Here is a 23,108-nt window from a genome sequence, read left to right on the forward strand (position 1 = left end):
TGCTAAAGATGGCAGGCCAAAAAAGGTGAAACCACCTGCTCCTGGAATCTTGCTGTGTAGACCCCTCCTCCTAAAGCCATTAGACTCTCCTGGTGCTGGGAGCCAAAAGTACCTTAGAGTTAGGGGTGTGCATGAGGGGAGAGGATGGTCACCTGAGGAAGTAGCTGAGCTCAGTATGAAGAAAACCGGAGGAGGGAGAGCAAAATCTGTACTGGGCTTCCCAGGTATGGAGGGAGTAGAACGAAAGGCGAATGGGGAAGGAGAAGGAAGTTCCAGATGATACCATGGATCTGAACACTTTGGCTGCTGCATGGGAACCATAGTGTCTGAGTGGATGTGAGTAGGTGGGTGGTGCGGGGTCCATGTGGGCCTTTGTAAAACAGTGAGTCTGTAACGTGGGTAGTGAAGAGCCACGGCAATCCGTTGATCCTTGTACCCATCATGCTCCCCCTCCTCTAACCAAGGAAGGGGGTAGTAGATAATAAAACAGTTTCAACTGAGAGAAAGTGGGTGACCCTAAACCATTTGCTGACTGTCTTTATCTTATAGCCCCAGTCCCCTCGAAAGCAGAGCCTGAGGCAAGCATTAAGCTGCTGATACTTTCTTTGGGAGGTGTAAGCCCAGGGATAAAAAAGAGGAATTGGGGTGAGGACCGATGCCAAGCCGTGTGACATGATGTGCGGCCCCCATTTCCTACCCAGCCTCAAAGAGACTTAGTGTGCCACTTGGCATGCGTGTCTTTTCTGGAAGGTTTATGCAAAGAATTACAGTATGAAACAGTGCACAGAGGGCAGGAAAAGGGAGGAAATCGGAGAGCTACCCTCCTGCACCTCTAGGGTGCATTATGCAGCCCCTTAGTAACCCAGGCCTCAGGCACTGGAAGTACAGGGGAGACACCTGAGTGGCCTGCTGACCAAGAGAGAGAAAAGGAGATGGTCAGAGGAGACTGAGACAGTCCCTACAGTGTGTGTGTGTGTGTGTGTGTGTGTGTGTGAGAGAGAGAGAGACAGAGAGACAGAGAGAGACAGAGAGAGAGACATGGTGTCTGGACCCAAGCATTTGTCCTGCACACAGGGACAACCCATCCCTTCCCGTCCCATGCTTGTCCCTCTCCTTACAGGGCCCAGGCACCCTCCAGGAGGCCTTCAACACCTTCTCCAGCCTTCTCCAAGTCCTTTCCACATCACCTTTCCAGTCTGCCTTCGAAGCAAGTCCCTCAGGGCTGAGCATAAAATTCTATCTGTGCTTCTAGTAAGGGAGAGTAAAGAGAAATTATTGCTGCTCCTTGCTCGGCTGGGTTTTGTAGAATTACCCCAAAGCAGTGTTTGTCATGCCATTGAGCTGGAGGCCCATGCTTAATGTGCTATCTGTTCTGACCCCAGATGTCTCTCTGCATCGCTGCCCTCCCGCCAGCTCTCCTGCGGGCTGGCTCACTCTAGGGTCACTGCTGACAAGTGTGTTACCGGTGTTTATCCATATTAAATCTTGTATCGTTGACTGCCTTTTACCCACTCCTGTAAACTCTATTTAGTTCTTCTGCAGTTTCCCTTCTTGCCTTGTCCTTCTTGGGAAGGCAAACCCTGCTAAGTCAGGAATTCTAGCAAAGCGTCACGTTCCCAACTGTTGATGAAAAATGAAAGTGTTAGAGATGGTCCTGCTACAAAGCTCGAGTCCTGCTCTGGAACTGGTACTGACCCGTTTGTAATTGCGTCGTTCAGAGCTGTGGGGAGTTCGCCAATGGGACCAGTGTCATTACAATATACATTTGTGCAGGTAGTGGTTGGGCCGTCCTTTTCTCAGGGAAGGACATGGGTAAAAGCCCTCATCATCTCCATCATGTTTTATATAGGTAGAGCACTTTACAGTTTATTATACACCATGTAAGTTTGATTTTTTTTTCTCAAACCTAAAAGCATTGGCTGTTTTTTTCTCCCCTCTCTGTAAAGCATTTTGTTAGAGCAAAAACAAAATGCATTTTATTCTGAAAAAATAATGAAATCAGGAGCTTCACCTTAATCGAGCCATTAGGAAATGAAAACATGGCTTGAATGTTCCCAGTTTTGAATTTGGTGTCATTAATGCTGGGGAGACCAGCTCAAGCCAACATGTTTTTTTGTTCCCACTTAATAACACTTTATGTGTGTGGTGCTTTAGAATTAATTTTCCAAAAGTTTCATGTATCTTATGATTTTTCTAAGAGAATTACCTGTGAGAAGAGAGAAATGTACATGGCCCCTGGCTAGCTCAGTCGGTAGAGCCTGCGACTCTTGGTCTCAGGGTTGTGAGTTCAAGCCCCACACTGGGGATAGAGATTACATACAAACAAATAAAAAATAAAAATAATAAATAAATAAATAAATAAATAAATAAATAAATAAGTAGAAACGTACACACAGGCATAATTTGTGAATTTGCAAAGCAAACTGTTCGTTCTTTCTGTGGCCCGTGTTGACCATGAGTTTTTTTTCAGTTAAAACTGTCATCAACCACAGTTTTCCTTTTCCCAGTGATGACACCTTAGAAACAAACTGTATGTCCTACTATTCGAAACCAACTATGTTTTATACTTAAATTGACGCCAAAGTCACAAGAAATTGGATGATAAATTAATATGTGACACAGACGAAATAAGGTCAGAGTTCTTTGTTATAAGGAAAACCCCACAATCCACTGTAATAGAAAATATTTAATTAGATCGTTCGTTTAATCAATAGCTAGTTATTCAATGCCTCTTAGGTCCCAGGTACTATCAAAGCATATTCTTCTTCTCCCCTCCTCCGCCTCCTCCTCCTCCTCCTCCTCCTCCTCCTCCTCCTCCTCCTCCTCCCCCCCCCACCCCAGAAATTTGGTAGAGGATAAAGCTATTACATTCCTGATGTGTTCCTATGCTGCTGCCCATTAGAAGGGAAAAAGATCTTTGTTTCTGTGGAGAGACATATCTCACCTTCCTCATCTCACCAGCCCACCTGTTCACTGCAGTTGCCATCTTGCATAGGACCTGCCGGAAGAAGGAATCTTTTTGAAAGACAGAGAACTTTAATATACTATTTAGCCGTGTTAGTGAGAATGGTATCTTGAGGCTCAGAGAAAAAAAAAAAAAAAACAACCACGGGAACTTTGAAGTATCTGGAAGCTATTCCAAGACCCCCAGTAGGGATTTCTGATAATGAAATGGATGGCGGTCGTAGGCGGGAACCCAAGCATTTACTCACTCAAGACGCCCCTTCATATTTTATCTTTGGTGTCATGGCGGCAGTGCTAATATACACGAGCCTTGTTGCCCCAATAATGGGCCATTACAGCTTCAGGAAAAGCCATCATGTTTCCGCAGCATTTATCTGTCAGCAGGAGACTATTATGGGAGCACAAACTCACATTGTATTAGCGTTATCAGTTAATTATGATCCGTGGGACATGTGCCAGCCAATGGGCTGACAGTCTGCTGACCACCACTCAGGAATATAACTCCACACCCCAAATTCAAGCATGTGAGAAGGGAAGGGACCCAAAGAGGTGTGTGGTTGGGGACATTTTCCCTGGCCAGGAGTCCAGGGAGCCCTGGCCCGGTCAGTACTGTCCCCAGAGACGCACAAGTTAGGCTCACTGTCTAGGCCGGGCCCACCTTAGACCTCGTGGATGGTCAATGGATGCACTTCCTGGACTCACCTCCCCCGGCCCTTACCCTGGGGTGGATCAGAAACAAGCTCAGACTGTGATTCAGACGGTTCCACGGAGTCCTCTCCTCCTTCCCGGGCTGTTGGTAAGAAGTGCTTATGCACCTTGTGTGTTTCCTAAGGCGTCATCCCGCCTGGAAATGCGGGTTCAGGGAATGTGAGGGTGGGGGACAGGGATGGAGTAACCCAGTGTCCCCCATCACTGGACTTAGGGAGCGTGTGGCAGACTCCAAAACCTCTTGTTGGCTCTTATCTTTTAGTGATGAAGCCATCAAGCCCTCTGCTCCCCCAGGGCCCACGCTGAGTTCACCAGCTCCTGCTAAGTTACCCTGCTTGAAGACGGGAAAAGCAGCCTCTTGTTGTGGGCTCAGAGCAGCACAGCACAGGGAGGGGATTCAAGAACCCGAGAGATACTGCCGGCTGCTGCCTCACGTGTGCAGGGATGACGGGTGTCGAGGGTGGGGGGGCTGCCGCAAGAGTGGGAAGAGACACCCCAAGACTAGGCTCCACCAAAGGTGGGGATTTCCACCAGACCCGTGGCAAGGGGTGCCATGCGGGGGTCAGCTGCAGAGATCACGGCAAGAGATCAAGGTCACTCAGGTGGCCTTTGGGCTCCAGGTGCAGGCATTTCGGACGGCCCCTTTTCAGGACTTAGCCAGCCTGGGATGGGTAACAGTGGCTGGTCAGCGTGGATCCGTGTTCCACTTGGTGCCTTCTGTGCCTGGGGGAACACCGGTTTGAGGAACAGGGTGGGCCAGGCTGTGTCTGGGTACGTTTTCCTACTTAACCTGCCAGCTGGAGCATTTCTCACGGCAGGACAGCAGGTCAGGAAATTGGTGTCCCACCAATCAGTGCTTCCTTTTTCTCCCAGGAAACCAGGTGGGGAAGGGTGTGGACACATCAGCCTGGTCCCCACCACCTACCTGGTGGAGAAGTGTGTGTGGAAGGCGATGCCAGTGGCATTGCTCTGGTTTGGCCTCATATTCCTTAGCGACGAGCTTGGACTCAGGGAAGGAGTAGGGAGAGAAAGTGAAGAGACATATGAACAAAGGTTTAGGAGTTGAATAAGTAGAAATCCAGGCACCAAAGATGGCATGCTTTGCCCGTTATTCACGGTGTGACCTTGTGTAGGTCACTTCTCCACACAGGGAAATGTCTAAGTTTCCTTATCTGTAAAGTCTGGTGGTGATTCTAAATGATTCTCCAAGTCCCTCTCAGCTGTACGGTTCTGTAAATGTAATAAATATCTATTTAGAGGAGTTCGTCACAAGAACTAAGTGAGCTGCTGTCCCCTTACACCATCCACAATTACTGTTTCTAATGCCTTCTGTCCCAGAGTCCCCTTTGGCTGACATGCCCATCTGGGGGCGCCAGGATTGGGACACAAGGTAGCGAAGGGGTGGGTGGCTTAGAACTTGGTGCTAGGGATGGATTACAAATTGCACCTGCTCTAGGTGAACGGTGCAAGAATGAAATGATAACTGGTTGAATGAATTTCAGGGTTGATGGAACCCAAGAGCCCTGCCCACTCATTCCACTTCCCCCTGCCCCCCACCTTTGTGTTCTGGAGGAGGAGAGAGACCTTGATACGGTCACATGGAGATGTCAGGAGCAGATCCTGGAGGCTGCTGCACTCTCCAGCACTGCCATCTGTCCAGCTAGAGGCGTGGGACCAGACCCTGGCTTTGGGAGGAAATACCTTCCTCTGTGAGCTGGGTGAGGGCAGAGTGGAGAGAGGCTGGTCCCAGGAACAATGTAGGACCCACCACCAAGTTTGCCTGGAGAACCACAGGAAAAGCTGGACCTGCCAGGCTACATCAGGTCACCGGGGTGTCCTTGCTGGTCTACGGGCTCCCTGGCCTCACCACAGGGCTGTAGGTGAGGTGGCTGGACAGGCAAGGGGGGGCAGGGAGGAGGAGGAGTAGGAAGAAGCGGGGTCCCCAGGACCTCATTCCCTCCCTGGAGGGCAATCATTCAGTATCCAGAGAGAGGCCTTTAGCTACTTCCTCCTCATACCTTAGATGCAGACAGTGATTGTGCGTGGGCATTAGCCTCACTTTTTCACCAACAAAACTCAGTATTTTCCCTCTTTTGCCCCTGGTGGCTTTGAATCCACTGCCCGGGGCTGTGAAGTTGTCTTTCTTTTCATGTTCTACCAAGTGTGTTCTGTCTCCAGTTGAAATTGGTGTGCCCACACAGAGCAAGGAGCCACTGATCCCACACAACCTAACCCCCCTTCTGGGACAGCCAGCCTGTCCCTCAGCAGGCCCACCCCAAATTGCCATGCTTCGATTTGTTCAACAAAATATTTCTCAAGTAACTTCTCTGCATCAGGCACCATTACTCACTGGGGATTTTCTGGGAAACAAAAACAGACATGGTCCCTACCCTCATAGGGCTTATAATTTAGTGTATGTGTGTGTGGGGGGGGGTGGGTATTATACCAATATATATATAATTGCAAACTGAGTAGCAAAGGTTCTGGTGCGGCCCAGAAGGTGGGGAATTCTAGGTAGCAGGTGCAAAGACAGGGCAGTATGGCGCGGGATACGGAGGGGTACAGAGAGACACATAGGAGTCTGTCCTGTGAGGCTTCCTTGTGGGGCCAAGGGAAGGACCGGGACCGGGTGCATTTTCCAGTGAGCTCCCTGGCTGCCGGGCACTTGGAAAAGGTATTTTTCAGGGGGCTGGAAAGGACACAGAGAAACCAGTCACTGAGGTCTTGGCAAGAGGTGGTCGTTGTGTAGAGGCCCTGGTTAAGGACAGAGGCTCTACACCCTGCTTCCGTCTCTAATACAACCAAGTACCGACGTGATTAAAAAAAAAAATCCGGGGCTGCTGGGGGTTCTGCTGACAGAGCAGACATCTTCATCCATCTCTCTGCGAGATGCCTGCCTGAGCCCCGAGCCCGGAGAATCCCATGCGTTCCTCCACTTCAGCACACATGAAAAATCTCAGCTCTGTTTCCCAGCCTGCACGCGCTTACATTTATCCAAGTCAAGTATCATCTGTGGTCCCCCTGCCCATTCCCCGGCCCCTCCTGGGGTTTCTCACCACCTTCCCTGCTTTTACTCCTGAAGTGCTTGAACACTGCCTGCAGTTACACTCCATTTAGACCTTATTTGGATGATAAAATTATGTCTCCTCCCCCCCAAATTGTCTGCTGTAGGATATAGGAGAATAAGGTGGTGGTCTCTCCTGGGGGCTTCCCCCCTTTTAAGTAATTCTATACCTATCCCCTCCCACACTCATTCGAATTCTCACATTATTATCTCTCTGTGGCTGGCACATCTCAAAAGATGAAAAGCCCGAGAAGAAGGATTGGGGCATGACTTATAGTTTGTTTTAGTACAGAGGCAGCCCGTAATATTCGGGTTCATGGATGGAGCAGCAGACAGGGATGCAGGTGTGTTCGTAGCTGGGGATTCAGGTGTGTATGCTGAAGCATCTACTTGCGTGCCTCGAAGTACCATGTGGCAGGTAAGTTGGTTGTTCTAACCACAATTGTGTTTTCCTAAGCAGGCAGGGATTTATTTGCTCCCGTCTGCGTCCCAGGTACATTTCTGAGGGTTGCCAATGAAGAGCATCATTTTGTACATCTAGAGAGCATTTTATAGATGCACACCCTGCATCTAGCCATATGAGAGCGGTTCAGAACCAACTGGCCCAGGTGATGAGAGCTGGGAAGGGAATCTGCTTCTCTCCTTCGTGCCTCACCTGCGGACCTGACCCTTTGCACTTTTGTGCACCAAACACAGGTCTTGAGGCTGTGAATTTCTAGGGCCTTGGCCTCTTCTGGGTGTGAGAGTGGGGCACTGTGACTCATTTTTAATTTGTAAAACAGACCCATTCTAAAAGGCTGAGCGAGGTGGAGGGGGGAGTTTGGCTAGGCCTGCCAGTTAAAGGATAGGATGCCGGTGGGGGGGATATATACGCAGCACATCTGTCAACCCCCCAATCCCACCAGCCAGTTGGACAATTTTTTTTCTTTAATGGCCAGAGGACAGGCCTTGCCGCTCTACAGCTCAGTCCTCTCACTCCTCAGGAGGTGGGGACCTCGCCTGAGCGTCTGATTTCCATTGAAGTCTCTCTGGCTCACCCCCCTCCCCCCACCCCAGCTCGATTCTGTCACTTTAAGTCCAGCCCCTGAGAGATAGCCAATAGGAGCCAAACCATACATCAGTCTCCCAGCCTTAAAGCTACAGTAGGGTTAGTGGGCTCCAAGTCTCTGGTGCCCGAGCCTCCTCCGCGGCTTCCCGTCCCCTCTGCCCGCTGGAGTGTGTGCACGAGTGGGAGCGCTGGGCTGTGCGCGCACGGCTCTCTGCCTCCCTCTCGCCCCGCCACGGCGCTTCCTCCCACTCTGCCTTCTCCCGCTCACTGTGCCCCTGCCCGGACTCGCACCTCGCCTGTGCCCTTCACTCGCTCTTCCGCGTGATTTCCCCGCCGCCTTTCTCTACCAACTGGGAATGCTAAAACGGGACTGATGGACGTGTCAGAACTCTGCATCCCGGACCCCCTCGGCTACCACAACCAGTAGGTGCTCTGTTTCTCGGTCGGTCGGTCGGTCGATCTGTCTGCCCTTCTGCCAGTCCGGCTGCCTCTGTCCTGGGTGTCGCAGTTCTCCTTCCCAGCATTTTTGAAGTGGCAGGAACCCCGGGGGCGCTTGGGGGACGTCGGAGGGGAAAAACCGCACACTTCCTGGGTTTCCTTCTGGGGCGGGGGTAAACCGCCTCTAACTTTTCCCGCACCCCCTTTTCCAAACCCTTACTTTTAAGTAAGAGCAGCTCTTTCTTGCTCACTCTTTCTCGCTGATCTTCCCCCGAGGCGAGAAAATATTTGAGTTTCTGTGGATTAGGGAGGAGCAGCCCAGAACAGGTGCGGGAATGTCGCAAGGATGTTCTGGCCCGTCTGAGAAAGCCTCCCCCGGGGGGCCCTTTGACTTTAAGATTTATTTCCGTACTGAAGAGCAGAAATGATCCCGGCAAGGGGGCGAAATCGAACGTGCCCCGCGGGTTTGGGAACTGCTGGCGCCCAGCGCTGCCTTGCCGGGCGGTCCCGGTGGGGCGCCCCGAGGGCGCGCACGGGGCGCGGTGGATCCGGGGCGCTCCAGCGGTGTGGGCGGCGCGGCCCCGGGCGCACTGCGTCCCGCACGCCCTGAGAGGGGGATCCCGCATCCCGCCAGGGGTGGGGACAGCCGGCCCGGGGGTGCCGCGGCGGAGGCAAAGTTGGTTCGCGGCTTTGCGGGAGGCTGCGGGCGATGGAACTGGCGGGCGCGACTTCCGTGCCCCGGGGCGGCTTCGCGCTCGCCTTTCGGGATCCCGGGGTTGTCCGAGCGGCGCGGGCGTGGGCAGCGGAGGGGGCTGCGGGACGGGACTCCCACTGGCCCCGGGCTTGGGCGGTGCGCCAAGCGCGCGGAGTGGGCAGGCGGGGACCTGATCCCCCGGAGCGGCGTGTCCAGCCCGGGTTCTCCGGGGTCCTGCTCTGGCCACCCGCGGTTTCCCTCCGCGGGCCCTCCGCGCACTTGCCCCCACCTGCTCGGTACCCGCCCGGCTCTCCCCTCCCGCGCCCCGCGTCCCGCCGCGCTCGCGGCTGGTGTCCCGGCGTCTGCGTGTGGGCGCGCGCAGAGTGGTCCCTCGGAAGGCTTAAAAGAATAATAAAATGGAAACTCTGGGTTCTTCGCGGACCTGCTTAACTTGGTGCTCCTCTTCCTCTTTTTTCTCTGAAGCGAACTAAACTACCAAAGTCAGTGCCCGCTCCGCCATGCTTTCATTTTTGTACCCCATCCCGAGAACCGCGACATCCCTGAAATAAATACACTGGATAATGTGGGGTTCCAGGAAGTGTGCTTAGACCCCTCTTCGCTGCACAGACCGCCTCCACCCCGGTGGACCACGCGGAAGAGAGGAGGCAACTTCACAGCAGTGTCTCCTGTCGATGACCAGACTGTCCCAGTCTCCACGCTGACCTTTTTGGTTCTAGTTTTAGGATTTCCCTGGGCAGTGGGTCCTTTAGGTGCCGCCAGAGTGTCGGAAGAAGATGATTTGGGATGGGAGAGGCGAGCAATCTTTAATTACAATGGATTCAGATTTCCATCTGCTCGAAAAGTGTCTCTTCGTTCTCTTTAAAGGTTACACTGATCCCGGGTTATGAGGCCGGTGGGGTGAGGATGGGGGTAGTGCCCGAAGACGCTCCCTCCTCAAGCAGGGGGTGGGAGCCGTCAAAGAAACCTCTGGGTGGGTAAGTGAGGCTGTGAACAATGTTTGATGCTCGTGGGGCATTTCCTCACATAAAATTACCAAGTACGACAAATATTGGATCTTTAAATTATTTAGGCTCCCTCTCTTCAGAGGTGACTTCTTTAGCTGAGCTGGAAATATCTATGTATTTGTCCCTGGCTCGAGTCATAGCCAGTAAATATGAAAATCCGATCGGGGGAAGTACATCCTTTGATTACGTTGACCAGAAAAGCAAGGAGAAATGGAGGGTTTAGCAGCTGGGTAATTCATCGAGGTGACGGCAACCCTGGCTTGAGTTTGAGGAGAAATATGGGCAAAGAGGGAATGTCAGGGAAGCAGAAAGGGGGGATGAGGAAGCCGAGGTCCTGAGTGTCTGGGACGGGTTTGAAGTGGAAATCATTCATGAAGTAAGCCTGACAGTAGTTTGGGCTCCCTAGCCTTCCTGGTTTCTTTGCAAAGAATTCACTTCTCACTCCATGGGGCACCGGAAAAGCCAGAAACATACCCGGCAACTCCACTGAGGAACTAAGGATCCGTGTGAGATGCCATTTCTCAAAGCCCAGGACGTGCTTGCTGGGTGGCAGCCCGAGCATTGGGGAGCTGGCCCCGTGTACAGATGTGTGCCTCTGGGCGAGCGTTTGCATCTGCTGTGGTGCAGGGGCACGGAATTTCCAAGGTCGAGCTTGTGGAGGTCAGAGGCTGGAGTGTAGGGGAGGCATCTTTCTGACCTCAGGCCCCCCCCCCCGCCCCCCGCCACCGCCACCCGGGCTTCATGTCAAGTAGCTTTAGAGCCACTGGTAGCAAAGTAACAAAACTGGGGACTGCATTCTTTGGTGTGTTGGAAGGACAGTAGGGTGAATCCGTTGATTGCCAATAGTGCTGGTGTTTCTCGGGGAACATATGCGTGAGTGGGTTCGTATGCTCTGTACGTGGTTTCCACCCATGTGGCTTAGTCAACATTCCCGGACTTAAGAAAACCCAAGGGCACAGGGACCACAGTTCAGCCAGAAAGAACTCCCCAGCCCTTCTTCTCACTTGCTAACATACAGAGAGCATTTTTAATGCGTTAGTGTTATTCTCACTTTCCCAGGTGAGAAATTAACACACACACACGCGCGCGCACACACACACACACACACACACACACACACACAGATACATCATACCTTCATACCTTTCTCTCCTTCATTTTCATTTTCCTGTAGGTGACTCCATTACCATTTCTAATCAATATTTTATGTACATATATAATCAGCCAGGGTAGGAGTGGGTGTGCTGGCCTGCATGTGCCTGTGTACAAATGTGTCTGTGACCCGACTGGCTGGAGACCCTCGGCTTAGAAACCCAGGGAGCAGAGGTGGGGGCGGGGGGGGGGGTGTTGGCGGGTTGCCTCACCCACCTTCCAATGACCACTTTGCTCTTGTTAAAGAAACAAAGAACAAACTGTCCTGAAGGTAAAATATGTGGGTTCACACGTAGGAAGAAATGCCACATGGTAATTCAGAATCAGTGACCCAGAGAAAAACAAAGGGGAAATTAATTTTTAATGGTACATTTAAAAATAAATCAGAATGAGGACATTAGTCTTGGTTTTCCAAGGGAGGGGCCTTAGGAAATAAACCTGGATGTGCCCGCCACCCTCCTGGAGGTGTGGGCTGCTGTGGGAGAGGATGATGGGGTGATGGGAGGCTGGACTTGTTCAGGTCTGAAGGCAGTGAATTAGGCGGAAACAGGTTGGTGTGGAGGGCCCCAGTCGCAGGGAAGGCCCTTTCCAGCTCAGTGAGATCCTGACATCAACTGGAAATTTCCTCTTGGAGCTTATGATTTCCCCAACTCCATTTTAGGAACAATCCTCTGTTTTACCAAAATTTAAGGAAAAGATGTTTCTTTAAAAATATATGTATGAAGAAACAACCTGACCCACCAAACAGGAACTTTCCTTTCTGTTGATCTGGAGTAATCAATAAATATTCCATTTAGCTTGAGATAGGAGGGACAGAGGGGACTTTCGGGGAAAGTGCTGCCAGGGAGGTGGCCGTGATAGAGATTTCGAGTCACCTCCCTGCCTTTTCAGGGTGGACCCCGGCCCTTGCAACTTTGCCCTGCATGCAGGATTCATGCTCCTGATAACTACCTCTGGCCAACTCGTTTTTTAAAGATAATCTAAACTCATGGAAAAAAGTTTGTCTCCTTCTTTGGTCCTCTGCAAAATGCCTTGTTTCTTTTGGAGCACTTGGAACTGGGAAGATCAGCGCGAGTCTAGAAGGCCAAAGGAACGGTGTGTGTGTGTGTGTGTGAGAGAGAGAGAGAGAGAGACTGGGAATGTGTACATTGGGATGGGCCGTGGAGTTGGCTGTGTGAACGAGCCGATTCAGGAGAGAGAATTCAGAAGACAGGCAAGCAGTTACACGAGACACAGGATGCTTTTGACGCAGTTCTGCAGTGCCCTTCTCTAGAACTTGTCTTCCCAGATGCTTGAAGTGGCTTCCCCAACATGACTGAAATTACTTGTGGTTTGAATTTAAGGGGAAGGAATAGCATTATTTAGACCATAATCCAGTCCTTCAAAGTGATGTCCAACCCACACCCTCAGTACCCCATGCCGATGCCTTCCCACACCTACCGGCCATCATCAGTCTCTGTCCATCTCTCCCCAAGTGAGCCCCTCTGCGTGCTCTTCCAGCTTGAGCAGGAGGCCGGCCCAGAATCTGCCAGAACTCCTCACAGCTCCGCTGGGAGCTTCTGTCTTGGGGTCTGGTGGCTCTTGACTGAATGTTCCTGTGGGAGAGCCCAGCATGGCTTGAGTGCTCAACCTCTAATGTCCTCTGCAGCCGCTGTCGTTCCTAGAGGGAGCGTGGGCCCACGAGAGGGCTTTGAGTAAAGAGTCCACGCACCCTGCCAGGAAGCCATCAAGGGTGCGACTCCCTCGTGTTTGCCCTTGAGGCCATTTGCTGATTTCTAGGGATAATCAAAGATCTTTTTCAGCAGTGCAACTGCTGGTGACCCCGGACTGGGCTTCCACTCTGGTGAGTCTTCCTTTCTTGGTCCCAGCAGTCTCGTACCTCCAGGGAGCTGTCAAATTCATGGCCATTCCTCGGAGGAGGAGCCCCTAGGCTTCTGCCGGGCCTGGCGTCCCCTGGCATGGCTGGGGTGGCCTGGGGTGGGATTACATTGCGGTTACCCCATCGGCTGGTGCGGCCTGGTCCCTGTGCAGGGAGGTTGTGGTGTTTATAATTGCAAATGTAATTAGCAGACCAGCTCTGGGGGACTGGGATGCTCAACTTCGGTGCGCATCACGGTGACCCCTGTGATGGCTGGCCGGGCAGATTAACCCTCACTGGTCTGGCCTGTCCCCTGCTTCTGGTGAGGCCGCCGACCTTTCACTGATGATGGCAGAGCGTCCTAGGTAACTGGTGGCAGGGTCAGACTCCTTCCTCAGAGGGGATGTCAGGGCAGTGCGTGGGAGAGGTCCAAAGTTGGGGGGGTTATTTCTTCCCTAGGCCACTGGGCAAGTGATCCTTGCCTCTTGTGACAGGTGACCCTGCATAGCAGGCTGCTCTGGGACGTTGTCTCCCTCACTTTCCTGACAGCACTAGAAGGATGTGCCCAGAAGACTTTGGGTGCATGCTGGTCTGTGGCTCTGGAGGCCTTGTGGGAAAAAGTAGGGCTCCAGACTGGACACATGATGACTTTCAGCGAGTGCCCCTGGGGCTCAGCAGACAGGGGCAGTGACTGCCTGCTGGCTGTCTGTTTCTGCAGGGTATTCCACACAACTGGATGGCCACAGCCAGTCCCACTCAGGACTGGGCCTGGCCCCTATGGGGAGCAGGCCATAGGAGGGCATGAGTTTTAGTTTGGCCCAGAGACCCCCAACCAGCCATCTGACAAAAGACCTCAGAAAACCAGACAAGAAGGGAAACATAGAGCCCCATGGTCTTTTTGGGTTTTTTTTTTTTGGCATCTGTCTACCTAGAGCACCTTTCTGTACGGATCAGGATTAGAATAGAAAGGATCTTAACAGCACCTTTATTTATAAAGCCACGGCTTAAGGAAGTGTTGAGCCCTTTCCGATTGCTGTTAAAGCCCCTCTTCTAGAAGCTAACTCTGAACCCCGAAACGCCAAAGGTCGCCTCCGTTCCTAGGGGAGCTCCCACCGTGTGCACACGTGTAAGAGTGTGTTACAGTGGAATTTCCCTTGAACATGGGAGTAACGGGGGGCAAGGGGCTCTGCTGTTTAAACACAGCCCCTGCTGCCTGCCATACCCCTGGCCTGGGCTGAGATCAGGCTATGGCCACATTCCAGTGGGGGCTGCTGGGCCTTGGGGTTTTTCCATGGAGCGAAAGGGAACTCCATAGGACCCAAGGGCTGGCTGTCCATACAGACAGAGGAGTTTACTCTTGTTAAGAGCTCTCTTCAGTTTTCTGGCCTGGGTAAGGCTGGGCAGACCCCCGAGAGGATGGAAAGGCAGTGCTGTACTCCCTGGAATAACAGATGGCTACGCTCAAAAGAGCATTTGGGCAATTCTGTTCCAGTTTCCCAATTTCCCCTTCTCTTCCTGGATCTAGCCATTGACAGTTGATAGCCTAATGGGTCAAATGTTTTCCTAAATTGAGGAAAGTCATACCCGTTGATCAGCCCATGGTGGGACTTTCAATATGGAGTTGGGCAAGGTGAAAATAAATCTCCTGGCTGAATGTCTTAAATTCAGAGTTATATGAGCTTGAGTTAAAATTAACCCCAAACAAAAGTTTTCCTGCCGATTAGAGGCATAATTTTTTTTCATCCTTACTTTGCTGTGCTTTTTAACTATACACATTTTTAGTCCCCGAAGAGCCTCTCCGCCCCCCGCCTTTAAGTTTCTCTCTTCTGTTCCTTAGGACTTTAAAATATTCTATTCAACATTGTCATTCAGTGTCCCCGGGATTGAGCCTTTTCTGGGAATGGTTTTCTGGATAATGTTATTTTATTTTCAATGTCATTTCATCCAGAGGTCAAAAGGCAGTTAAACAAACTCCGACAAGGTTTTGTTTTTATCTTCTGGTTTCAGATGTGATCAATTTTCATTTAAAACTATATCAGGGTGTTCTCCTGCCAGTGACGGCAACAGTCAGCCTCATGCCTGGCTGTCTGTGTTTACTGAAACGCTGCATTGAAAACTGTATGGATGTGAAGTGGCCAATTAGAGTCAAGCTTTTCCTCGCTAAGTGTTATTTTAACTTAGCCCTTTTTTTTTTTTTTATTGTTTGAGTTAACTTGAATTCATAAATTATTTTTTGTTTTCTTGTTAAGTTTTAAACTGTTATTGTATTTAGATTCACGTTTTAGGTATTTTCACTGGGTTCCTAGTTTTTTTAAAAAAGATACCTGGAAAAGGGGTTTTGCGAGTCACAGGTCTTTCTGTGTTCTTGGTTTCCGAAGGGCAGAGAACAAGGAAATACAGAGGGCAATGCTGTAGGGCAGGGTGGAGGGTGCGGAGAGCTGATGTTTTTTAGAGGAGATCTCTCTCGTGTCTTACAGCGGAACATATTCCTTTGTCTTTACTTATTTTTTCCCTCTATTTTCATTCCAACTTGCAGTGCTTTGCCCTCTGCCCTTTTATCTCTCTCCGATTGTATACGTTCCAGGGAAGGAGTGCAGGTTCCACGCGTCTGTCTGTCTCTACCTCCGTGAGCGTGTGCACATGTGCGTCTGTGCGTGCAGGAGTGTGTGGGTGTGTTCGTGCTGTTTTCAGGTGCTAAACATGATTACTCAGGGGATGTCCCAAAGTGGAACACCCTGTTGTCCACCCTGTTCCAATTCGGCCCTCAATACCTTTATCCACTGTCAGTCTTCTGCTCTCATGTTTTGGGAGAGACCGCAAGAAGGGTAAAGACCTCCTGTTCACAGGAAAATTCCAGGGTAGTGGTGTCTATTAACGTGGGAAACAAGGCGGTAGGGACTGGAGGTGTGGGTGAGGGTATCGGGAAGCTCTAAACTTTTTTCAGAACCAATTTTTATATCTCTCATCTCCTCTTCCTAGCGCTTTGAGCTCGAGTTTGGGATCTTGGTGATGCAGAGTGAATGAGCTGGTGTATGCTTTTGTTTTTGCCTCCCTAATCGATCAGCAGAAAACATTCCTTTTTGATGGTGAAACATCCCCTCAGCACACATGCAGAGTGCGGCATTTATCCTTTGCCTTTTCTCCTCACTCTTTGTCATCTGTCTCTTGGGTGTGTTGACATTGTCTACCTAAGCAGTCAAGCTAACAAGCTTTGGCAGAAAGAACACTGCTTTTACAGAAATAATAGCAATAATGCGATGGTTGCAATAATTATGACAACGGTAATAACAGCTTGCAGCTTTTTCTTCCCCAAAAGCGCAAAGCAATTCTCATAACGGGTTTTCTCATAGTAACTGGGTGAGGGTTGCTGTGTGTTGCCTCCAAACATGAAATGTTTTCCTGCAAACAAAAACATGCAAAGGCTTCTGGTTTGCATGTCTACATTGATTCAGGAGCTAAAACTGCCTGGTCTCTGAAATATGAACAGACGGGTAGAGGAGAATACAGTGTTAGGCACATTGCCCCCCTGAGAAATGCTGGGTATGTTGCCTTTGAACTGGGAAGGGAGAAGCGTTTTCTTGCAAGGGACGCTGTGTCAGGTCTGACCCCACTGCCACGAGCTTCTGAGGCTCACGCCACCCTCTGCCTCTCGGTCCCCCCACCTTCCTCGGTTCTTCTGGCCGCGACCTCAGGAGAGGTTTTAGACCAAAGGCACACAGAGGCCAAGGGGGTTATGGCTTGGTGCATGTGAATAGATGGGAAGAGAACTGCGTGGAGAGAGGGAGAGTCACCTCGCCACCCTTGATCGCCTTCCTGGCCATTCAGCTTCTCTGAGGCTGTCGTTCCCTGCTCCTGGGCACCTCGACCTGCCCTCTGGAGGCAGAGATTAGAGGGAGGGCACCAGGGAACTGACCCTCTGGATCCCTGTGACCCCTCTCGTGACTCCCCATGCCGACTCCCAGACCCAGACCGGCTCATCTGCACACTCTGCTCATCTGTGCATTACTTTTGAAATCGGTGCTGCCTTTGTTATGTCCTCTCTCATTCCTTCTGCTGCTGCTGCCTCTTCTTTTTTATATGTGTGCCTTGGAAATAGAAGGCAGCCTAATATACCTGCCTAATACACCAGCATAGTATAATAGGAAGTGCCTAATAAACCAGGGTCCCACAGCTGTCTCTCTCTCTCTCTCGTCCTCTCTCTCTCTCTCTCTCTCTCTCTCTCTCTCTATATATATATATATTTTTTTTTTTTTTACTTTAGTATTCTTACTCATGTTCTTACTCAATTTTTTTTTCTTGGAAAACAAAACAAACTCAAAGCTCTGGGCTTTGGGTTATTAATTGATTATTAACTGATTTAACAAACAAAAAACATCCTACCCCCGAGGAATCCCAGCAAGAGTCTGGCTGTGCCGCTCAGGTCAAGAGCTGCCTTTTCCTCTCAGTCGGTGAGAAACGTTATAGCTTCAATTCCCTCGTTGGACCCTGAGTAAAAAATTAATTCATGAATAATAAAAACCAATCAGTCTTGTTGAGTTTAAGAAGGATTAGGAGAAAGGGTGTTTTTTCTTACAGAGAACATTTGGAATCTGCATGTCATTGTCACGACTGTTCGGAGTAGCTTGAGCGGGCCTTTCTTCACAGCAAATGAGCTATTTATTATCCCAAGGTGTAGCACATCTTTCTCAGTTGTAAGGCCAACTTACTGAAGATTATTAAGGGTTTCCCACCCACTTCTCTCCCACAATCCCATACCCCAAACCCCATGATAATTCATTGGCATTAAGACAGTTTCCTGTGTAAGTGTCATGTAACCAAATAGCAACAGAGCTGGCATTACATTATGAATAAGCCTGTTTGTGGATGCAATGGAGTCCTTCTTGGTTTCCCTCCCCTTTCTCTCCCCGGGGGAAGTAATTGACCAGGAATTTACATGCCTTTGCAGGAACTACAGGCATTAGACTGGTAGATACTCTTTTTAGTTTCCATTAATAGTATCTACCTCCCAGGGTTGTTGTGAAGACTAAACAGGTAATTTACAAGTGTTGGGCACATAGTGGGTGTACTAATTTTTTGATGTTATCTTTTGGAAGTGGCTTTTCATTCCTTTGACATAACCTCACAGTGATAGTCCTTGGCAGTGAGTTTGGGGTGCTTGGACTGATTACTTGTTTGATGCGATCAATGTGGCTTGGGTTTCCATATGTAACACAAGGGGATTAGGGAGGGAATTATGGTATGGAACTGGACGATGAATAGGAAATATTCTCTTAATGAATTTCTGAATCCTCCAACCTGTGGGTAGAATTGCCCAATAAGATATAGGATATCCGGTGAGATTTGGATATTAGATAAACAACAAATAATTTTTTAGTGTAAGTATGGTCCATGCAGTATTTGCTCAATCTGGCAACCCTACCCATGGGTGTTTTTCTTAAATTGGTCGGATTAAAAAATCCATCTCCTTATTTTTTTCCCTTTTGACAAAGGCCAAGAGAACAATTGTATGTTTAGTTTTCTTTCAAATTGTTTTTTAAATGTCTATCTTTAACATTTTGCCCACATTAACTTGTTAGGTTGGCCACATCACATTAGAAGTTAGTGGGAACAAGTAGTGTCCATCATCCAGATATATTGATAGAGTTGCAATTAGGTAAGTAAATCTGCAGAATGGGTCTCCTAACATAGCACCCAGAGCTACTGAATTTTGCTTTAAGGAGGAACAGGGTAAGCAGCGTCTTTTTGGAAACCTGCCTCTTCACGTTTCCCCGACAAGCAGGTTGAGGGGCTGGGCTGCTAGAACCTGAGATCCTGGCAACTGGAAGCTATCCTTGCTGCACTTGGATGCCAAAATCTTCGATCTCTCTCTGCCTTCCTACCCAAGGACAGAAGGCTGACCCTTTGAAGGCATCCCCTAGGAGGCTGTGGGGGAAACCACCCGCATCATTGCCAGGCAGTGGAGGAGGGAGGACAAGGGGTTGCACTCAAAACAGCCAACTGGAAGCATGGATGAACTGAGGCGCACCAATGGGGGACCAACGAGCCCCAGCTTCTTTTCACTCCCCTCTCAGAGCAGCACAGTCACGTAGCCTGGGTAAACACACTATTGTTTTAAGCGTAGTACCCTCGCAGCCCAGAGTATGGGAAATGGAAGAGCTCTAGAGCCCCCTACAGGCCCTCAGTGGCACTGCACCTCATGGGTGCCAGTCCCACTACAGAGCCTTCCTTCCCAGGGTGGGAAGGAGTGCGGAGGACCCCAGCGAGTGAGCCTACAGAAACTCAGGATCCAGGAGAAGTGAGCCCCTGACTCCACCTCCAGCAAGCAGCTCTGCTCCGTGCTCTTTAGCACCGCAGCTGCCTCCTAGGGTGGTGTGCCAGCCTCCTCCCAATGCATGCACACATGCACACCTGCACACACACACACGCATGACACATTCACTGTCTCTGTGGCTTGCCTGACCTCCAGACGGGCTGGAAAAGGGCCAGGCCTCATTCAGTCTGAGGAAAGCCCTCTGGCTGGTGGATATCAGAAGCAAGACGGCTAGCACTTTTTTCAGAGCCTGATACTGACATTGAGATTCTCTTCGTGAGCACTTAACTGTGTGCCAGGCCTTGTCCTAAGAATATTTGATGTATTAACTTACTGCTTCCTCACAACCACCTTGTGAAGGAGGTCCCATTGCCATCCCCATTCCACGGGTAAGGAGACTGAGGAACAGAGATGTTAGGTCACTTGCCCAAGGTCACACAGCAGGCAAAGCTGGGATTTGCTCAGGGGCGCCCTGGCTGCGCGCCTGCAGTCGTCACCACTACGTTATGTGTCGCTCCTTGTGCAGAATTTTGAGAACACCCCTCTCAGCTATGGGGGTTGGACACGTAGGTAAAGTTTACAGTGGAGGGAGAAGGGGAAAATTGGGCTCCGTGTCTTTGTTCCTAAAAAAGGCAAATGGAGGAATCACGACGGGATATTAGGTCCCTCTCCCCCCCCCCCCCAACCTGGCACAGGGAAGGGCTGGAGAAAGGAGCTTTTTGTCTTCCTGACATCATCCTTCCAGGCCCCAGAAGCAGGTAATTACTGACCCCCCGCCTTGTGCCTCCCTCTAAGTGTGTCATAACACATTTTACTGCTGAATCCTCTCTTCTCCGCCTGTGTTTTCTCCCATCTCATGCCCTCCCCTGTTCTGTCACCACCGGCTCTCCGGCCCCTGGGTCTGAATCTCGGTGACGGACTCTCCTGTCCACCTCGGGCTCTCGGGGATACTGCACACCGGCACCTGTAAAAGAGCATCACGGCAGTGGCAGTCAAGCCTGCTTCTCCCCGGGTCCTCCTCCTCTCCCTCCCTCCCTTGAGGCAGGGACCCCCAGCCAACATAACGAGCATGGCTTCATTTCTATCCTCTCTTCTCAGTGGCCAATGCCCGCGTCAGATGGACACATTTTACCTAAATATGTCCTTTACTCTGTTCTTTCCTATTCATGCTGGTTACCCGCCAGCCCCCAGCCTGCCCGGCTGACTTCTGTTTATCCTTTCAACCCTGCTCACGTATTCCCCTCTGGGAGAAGCCAGCCCTGACCCCTCCTAGGGGGGAGTTGGCGTCTCTCCTTGCAGCTCCGGACTGACCTGTGCCCTCGACTGGGGTGTAGTCTGTTGGATTTCAATGCATGCTTATCTTGCCCCACTAGACCGTGAGCCTCCAGGGTGTAAGCTTCCCTCTGTGACCCCAGTGCCTGCAGCAGCATGCGGTACAGAGTAGGTGCTTGGTGCATGTTGGTGGCGCTAACCTACGGAGATGGCAGGTGGATAAAGGGGAGTTCTGGGGGCCTGAGAGCGAGGTAGAAGGCCATGGGGAAAGTGGCCGGGAAGGGTCTGGTTCCCCAGGCCTGGGCCCTTGTCGATCACCCGGCAGATCTCGCCGGCTAGCTGGGCATCCGGGCCCACTAGTGGTTGGGAGGGAAAGCTCCGTCTTTTCCTAAATCCTGGCCCCGGGGGTGAGCTGGAACCAGCTCACACTGGCCTGGGAGAGCCAATGGCTTGGGAGAGGTGATTACATTTACAGGAGTTTCGTGAGCTGATTGTTAAGCGTGACTGTTCCAAAAAATCAAATTACGTCAACTTTCAAGTAAATACGTCCTATTAAAGACAAAGGTAATAAGTACTCCAAACTCATTTCTCCCTAGTATCCTACCACCTTTTTATGTTCTTGAAGTATATTTGCAAGTAACACATCGGCACAGTGGAGACCTGACGTGATCGTTTGTTCCTGACTGTGTCCTCGCAGCACCCTCCTGGGTGGCCTGCCGCTGGCTACGAGGGGAGTATCTCCACCATGGAGATAGGGAGCTGCTCTAAGGCAGCCCCTTCTTCCAGCCAGGAGTTAAACATCTACCACCACACCCCTGCCTGGCTGCAGGACATCTCCTCTCTGGGCCCCTGGACCACTGACTCCATCTCTCTGTGCCTCAGAGTTCTCATCCGCAGCCATCCCCTTGTTGGGTTGCTGCAAAGATGAAAAATGGACCAACATAAACTGCTCAGAGCAGAGACTGGCACACAGTAAGTGCTCCATGCATTTTGGCTCTTAGTATTTCTCCCTCACTGTTCCAGGCATAGCCCTATCTGGATTCTACTGCAATGGAGAATGTTCGTAGCGGAACGTGAGCTTTATATCTGGAGCGTAAGGGTATTGCTTTTCCCTGCTGGAGTCTTACTCGGGGGTTGACCGTGGTAGCTAACGCAGGGAGCAGAAAACACTAGTTTTCTTTCTACGGGGAAAGGCCCTGATGGAGAGGTATGCTCAGTCCTCCAAGGCAGGAGACGACTGGGCCACGGGCCCTGTGAGGAACTGGGTCCATAGCAGCTGCCAGCATGGCCGACGGGTGAGGCAGGCGCAGGCGAGGTCAGGAGAGACAGGGAGCGGATGCCAAGAACAGCCAAGCTTCAGGGTGAAGGGAGGCTCTGCAGGTGGCTGCAGGGGGCCCCTAAGACCACGTGAGGGGCAGCTCCTCTCCCTGGAAATGCTGGAGCGTGCTGCCACGCCCACAAAGGCAAGGGCCCCTGTGGCTTTGGGAGTCGAGGGACTATCGGGGACCACTCACAGGTTAGTGCACCGTCTTGTAAACAGCTTGAGTCAAGCTTGCATTGGCTGTGCTGCAGTTTCTGGGGCCACCACAGGAAAGTGGGAAGTTGAGAGCATCTAGTCTGTGGCTCTCAGAACCGCAGAGGCCCAGGAGAGGGCCAGGGTGCACTAGGGCCGTCCTAGATGCCCCCTCTCCCCCCAACATGCAGGTTCCTTGAGTCCCGGAAGAGGTTTTTGCGTGGGCAGTTACCTGCAAGTGTCTTCAGGCTCAGACCTCTAGCGTCAGGAGGCCCAGCTCAGTGACTCAGTGACACCCAGCTCCTGGGCCGGCCCAGCCCACTTTCAATGGTAAGTGAACTACAAGCCTTCAGACACTAGCTAGTGGCTAGGTCTGCACAGGTTTATAGGCTAGAAGGCTTGTCTCCTCGCTGGGGTCTCATTTCATTCTTTGAATCCCTGGTCTGTAGAGGAATGCCATTGGAAATGGCCTTGCCAAGGAGGAGGCAGCCTTGAGAATTAAACCCTCCTTCGCACCTCTCCGTGAGAGTCTGCCCTTTGTCTTGAGCTGCTCGAGGGCTGGGTCTGATTCATTTGTGAATCTGTAACACGGAGTCACACATGGAGGAACTTTCAGTAAATACAAGGTAAAAGCTTGAGAAAATGTGTGCATCGGCTGAGCTGCTGGTGAGCCGCCTGTACAGTCGTACAGATTATACACTGAACAAGAGTTTGTGGTTAAAGGGTAGGTGAGGTCTGAACCTAGTTTTTCTAATTCCCACCTGGGCACTCATGGCAGGGAGGAAAAGGGGTGAGTATCCAAGGGGTTCAAGACCTAGAGGAAAATGAGGAGTCCTGGGCCCAGACTCACACTGGGGGCAGCACCCCCACCCCTGACTAACAAATGCCCTGGTTCTCTAAAGGCCGCTGTGTTTCTGTCTGCCCAGCACCACCCCTGCAGCCTGAATTGAGAGCTTGATAACTCTTCAGAGAGTTTTTTCTGTTTTGTTTAACTACAGTTCTCAGTGGGACCCCCACAGCTCACAGCAGGCATGAGGCAGGAAGGGGCACCCGGGCCCTGCT

General features: G+C 51.0%; 1 protein-coding gene across 2 annotated transcripts in view; it reads left to right on the forward strand.

Annotated features, from left to right (window-relative positions):
• ESRRB (estrogen related receptor beta) overlaps positions 1-23,108 on the forward strand; it is a 234,728-nt gene that overhangs the window by 115,077 nt on the left and 96,543 nt on the right. Inside the window, exon 1 of one of the 2 annotated variants that reach the window (XM_042990188.1) lies at positions 7,903-8,207. The exons of the other annotated variant lie outside the window; for it this stretch is intronic. Within the exon in view, the coding sequence (XP_042846122.1) occupies positions 8,158-8,207 (50 nt within the window). The 5' untranslated portion in view covers positions 7,903-8,157. Of the gene's footprint in view, positions 1-7,902; positions 8,208-23,108 lie in introns of those variants that run through there. 2 annotated transcript variants of the gene reach the window in all.

This window comes from Panthera tigris, chromosome B3 (genome assembly GCF_018350195.1).
Source record: "Panthera tigris isolate Pti1 chromosome B3, P.tigris_Pti1_mat1.1, whole genome shotgun sequence".
Classification (NCBI taxonomy): domain Eukaryota; kingdom Metazoa; phylum Chordata; class Mammalia; order Carnivora; family Felidae; genus Panthera; species Panthera tigris.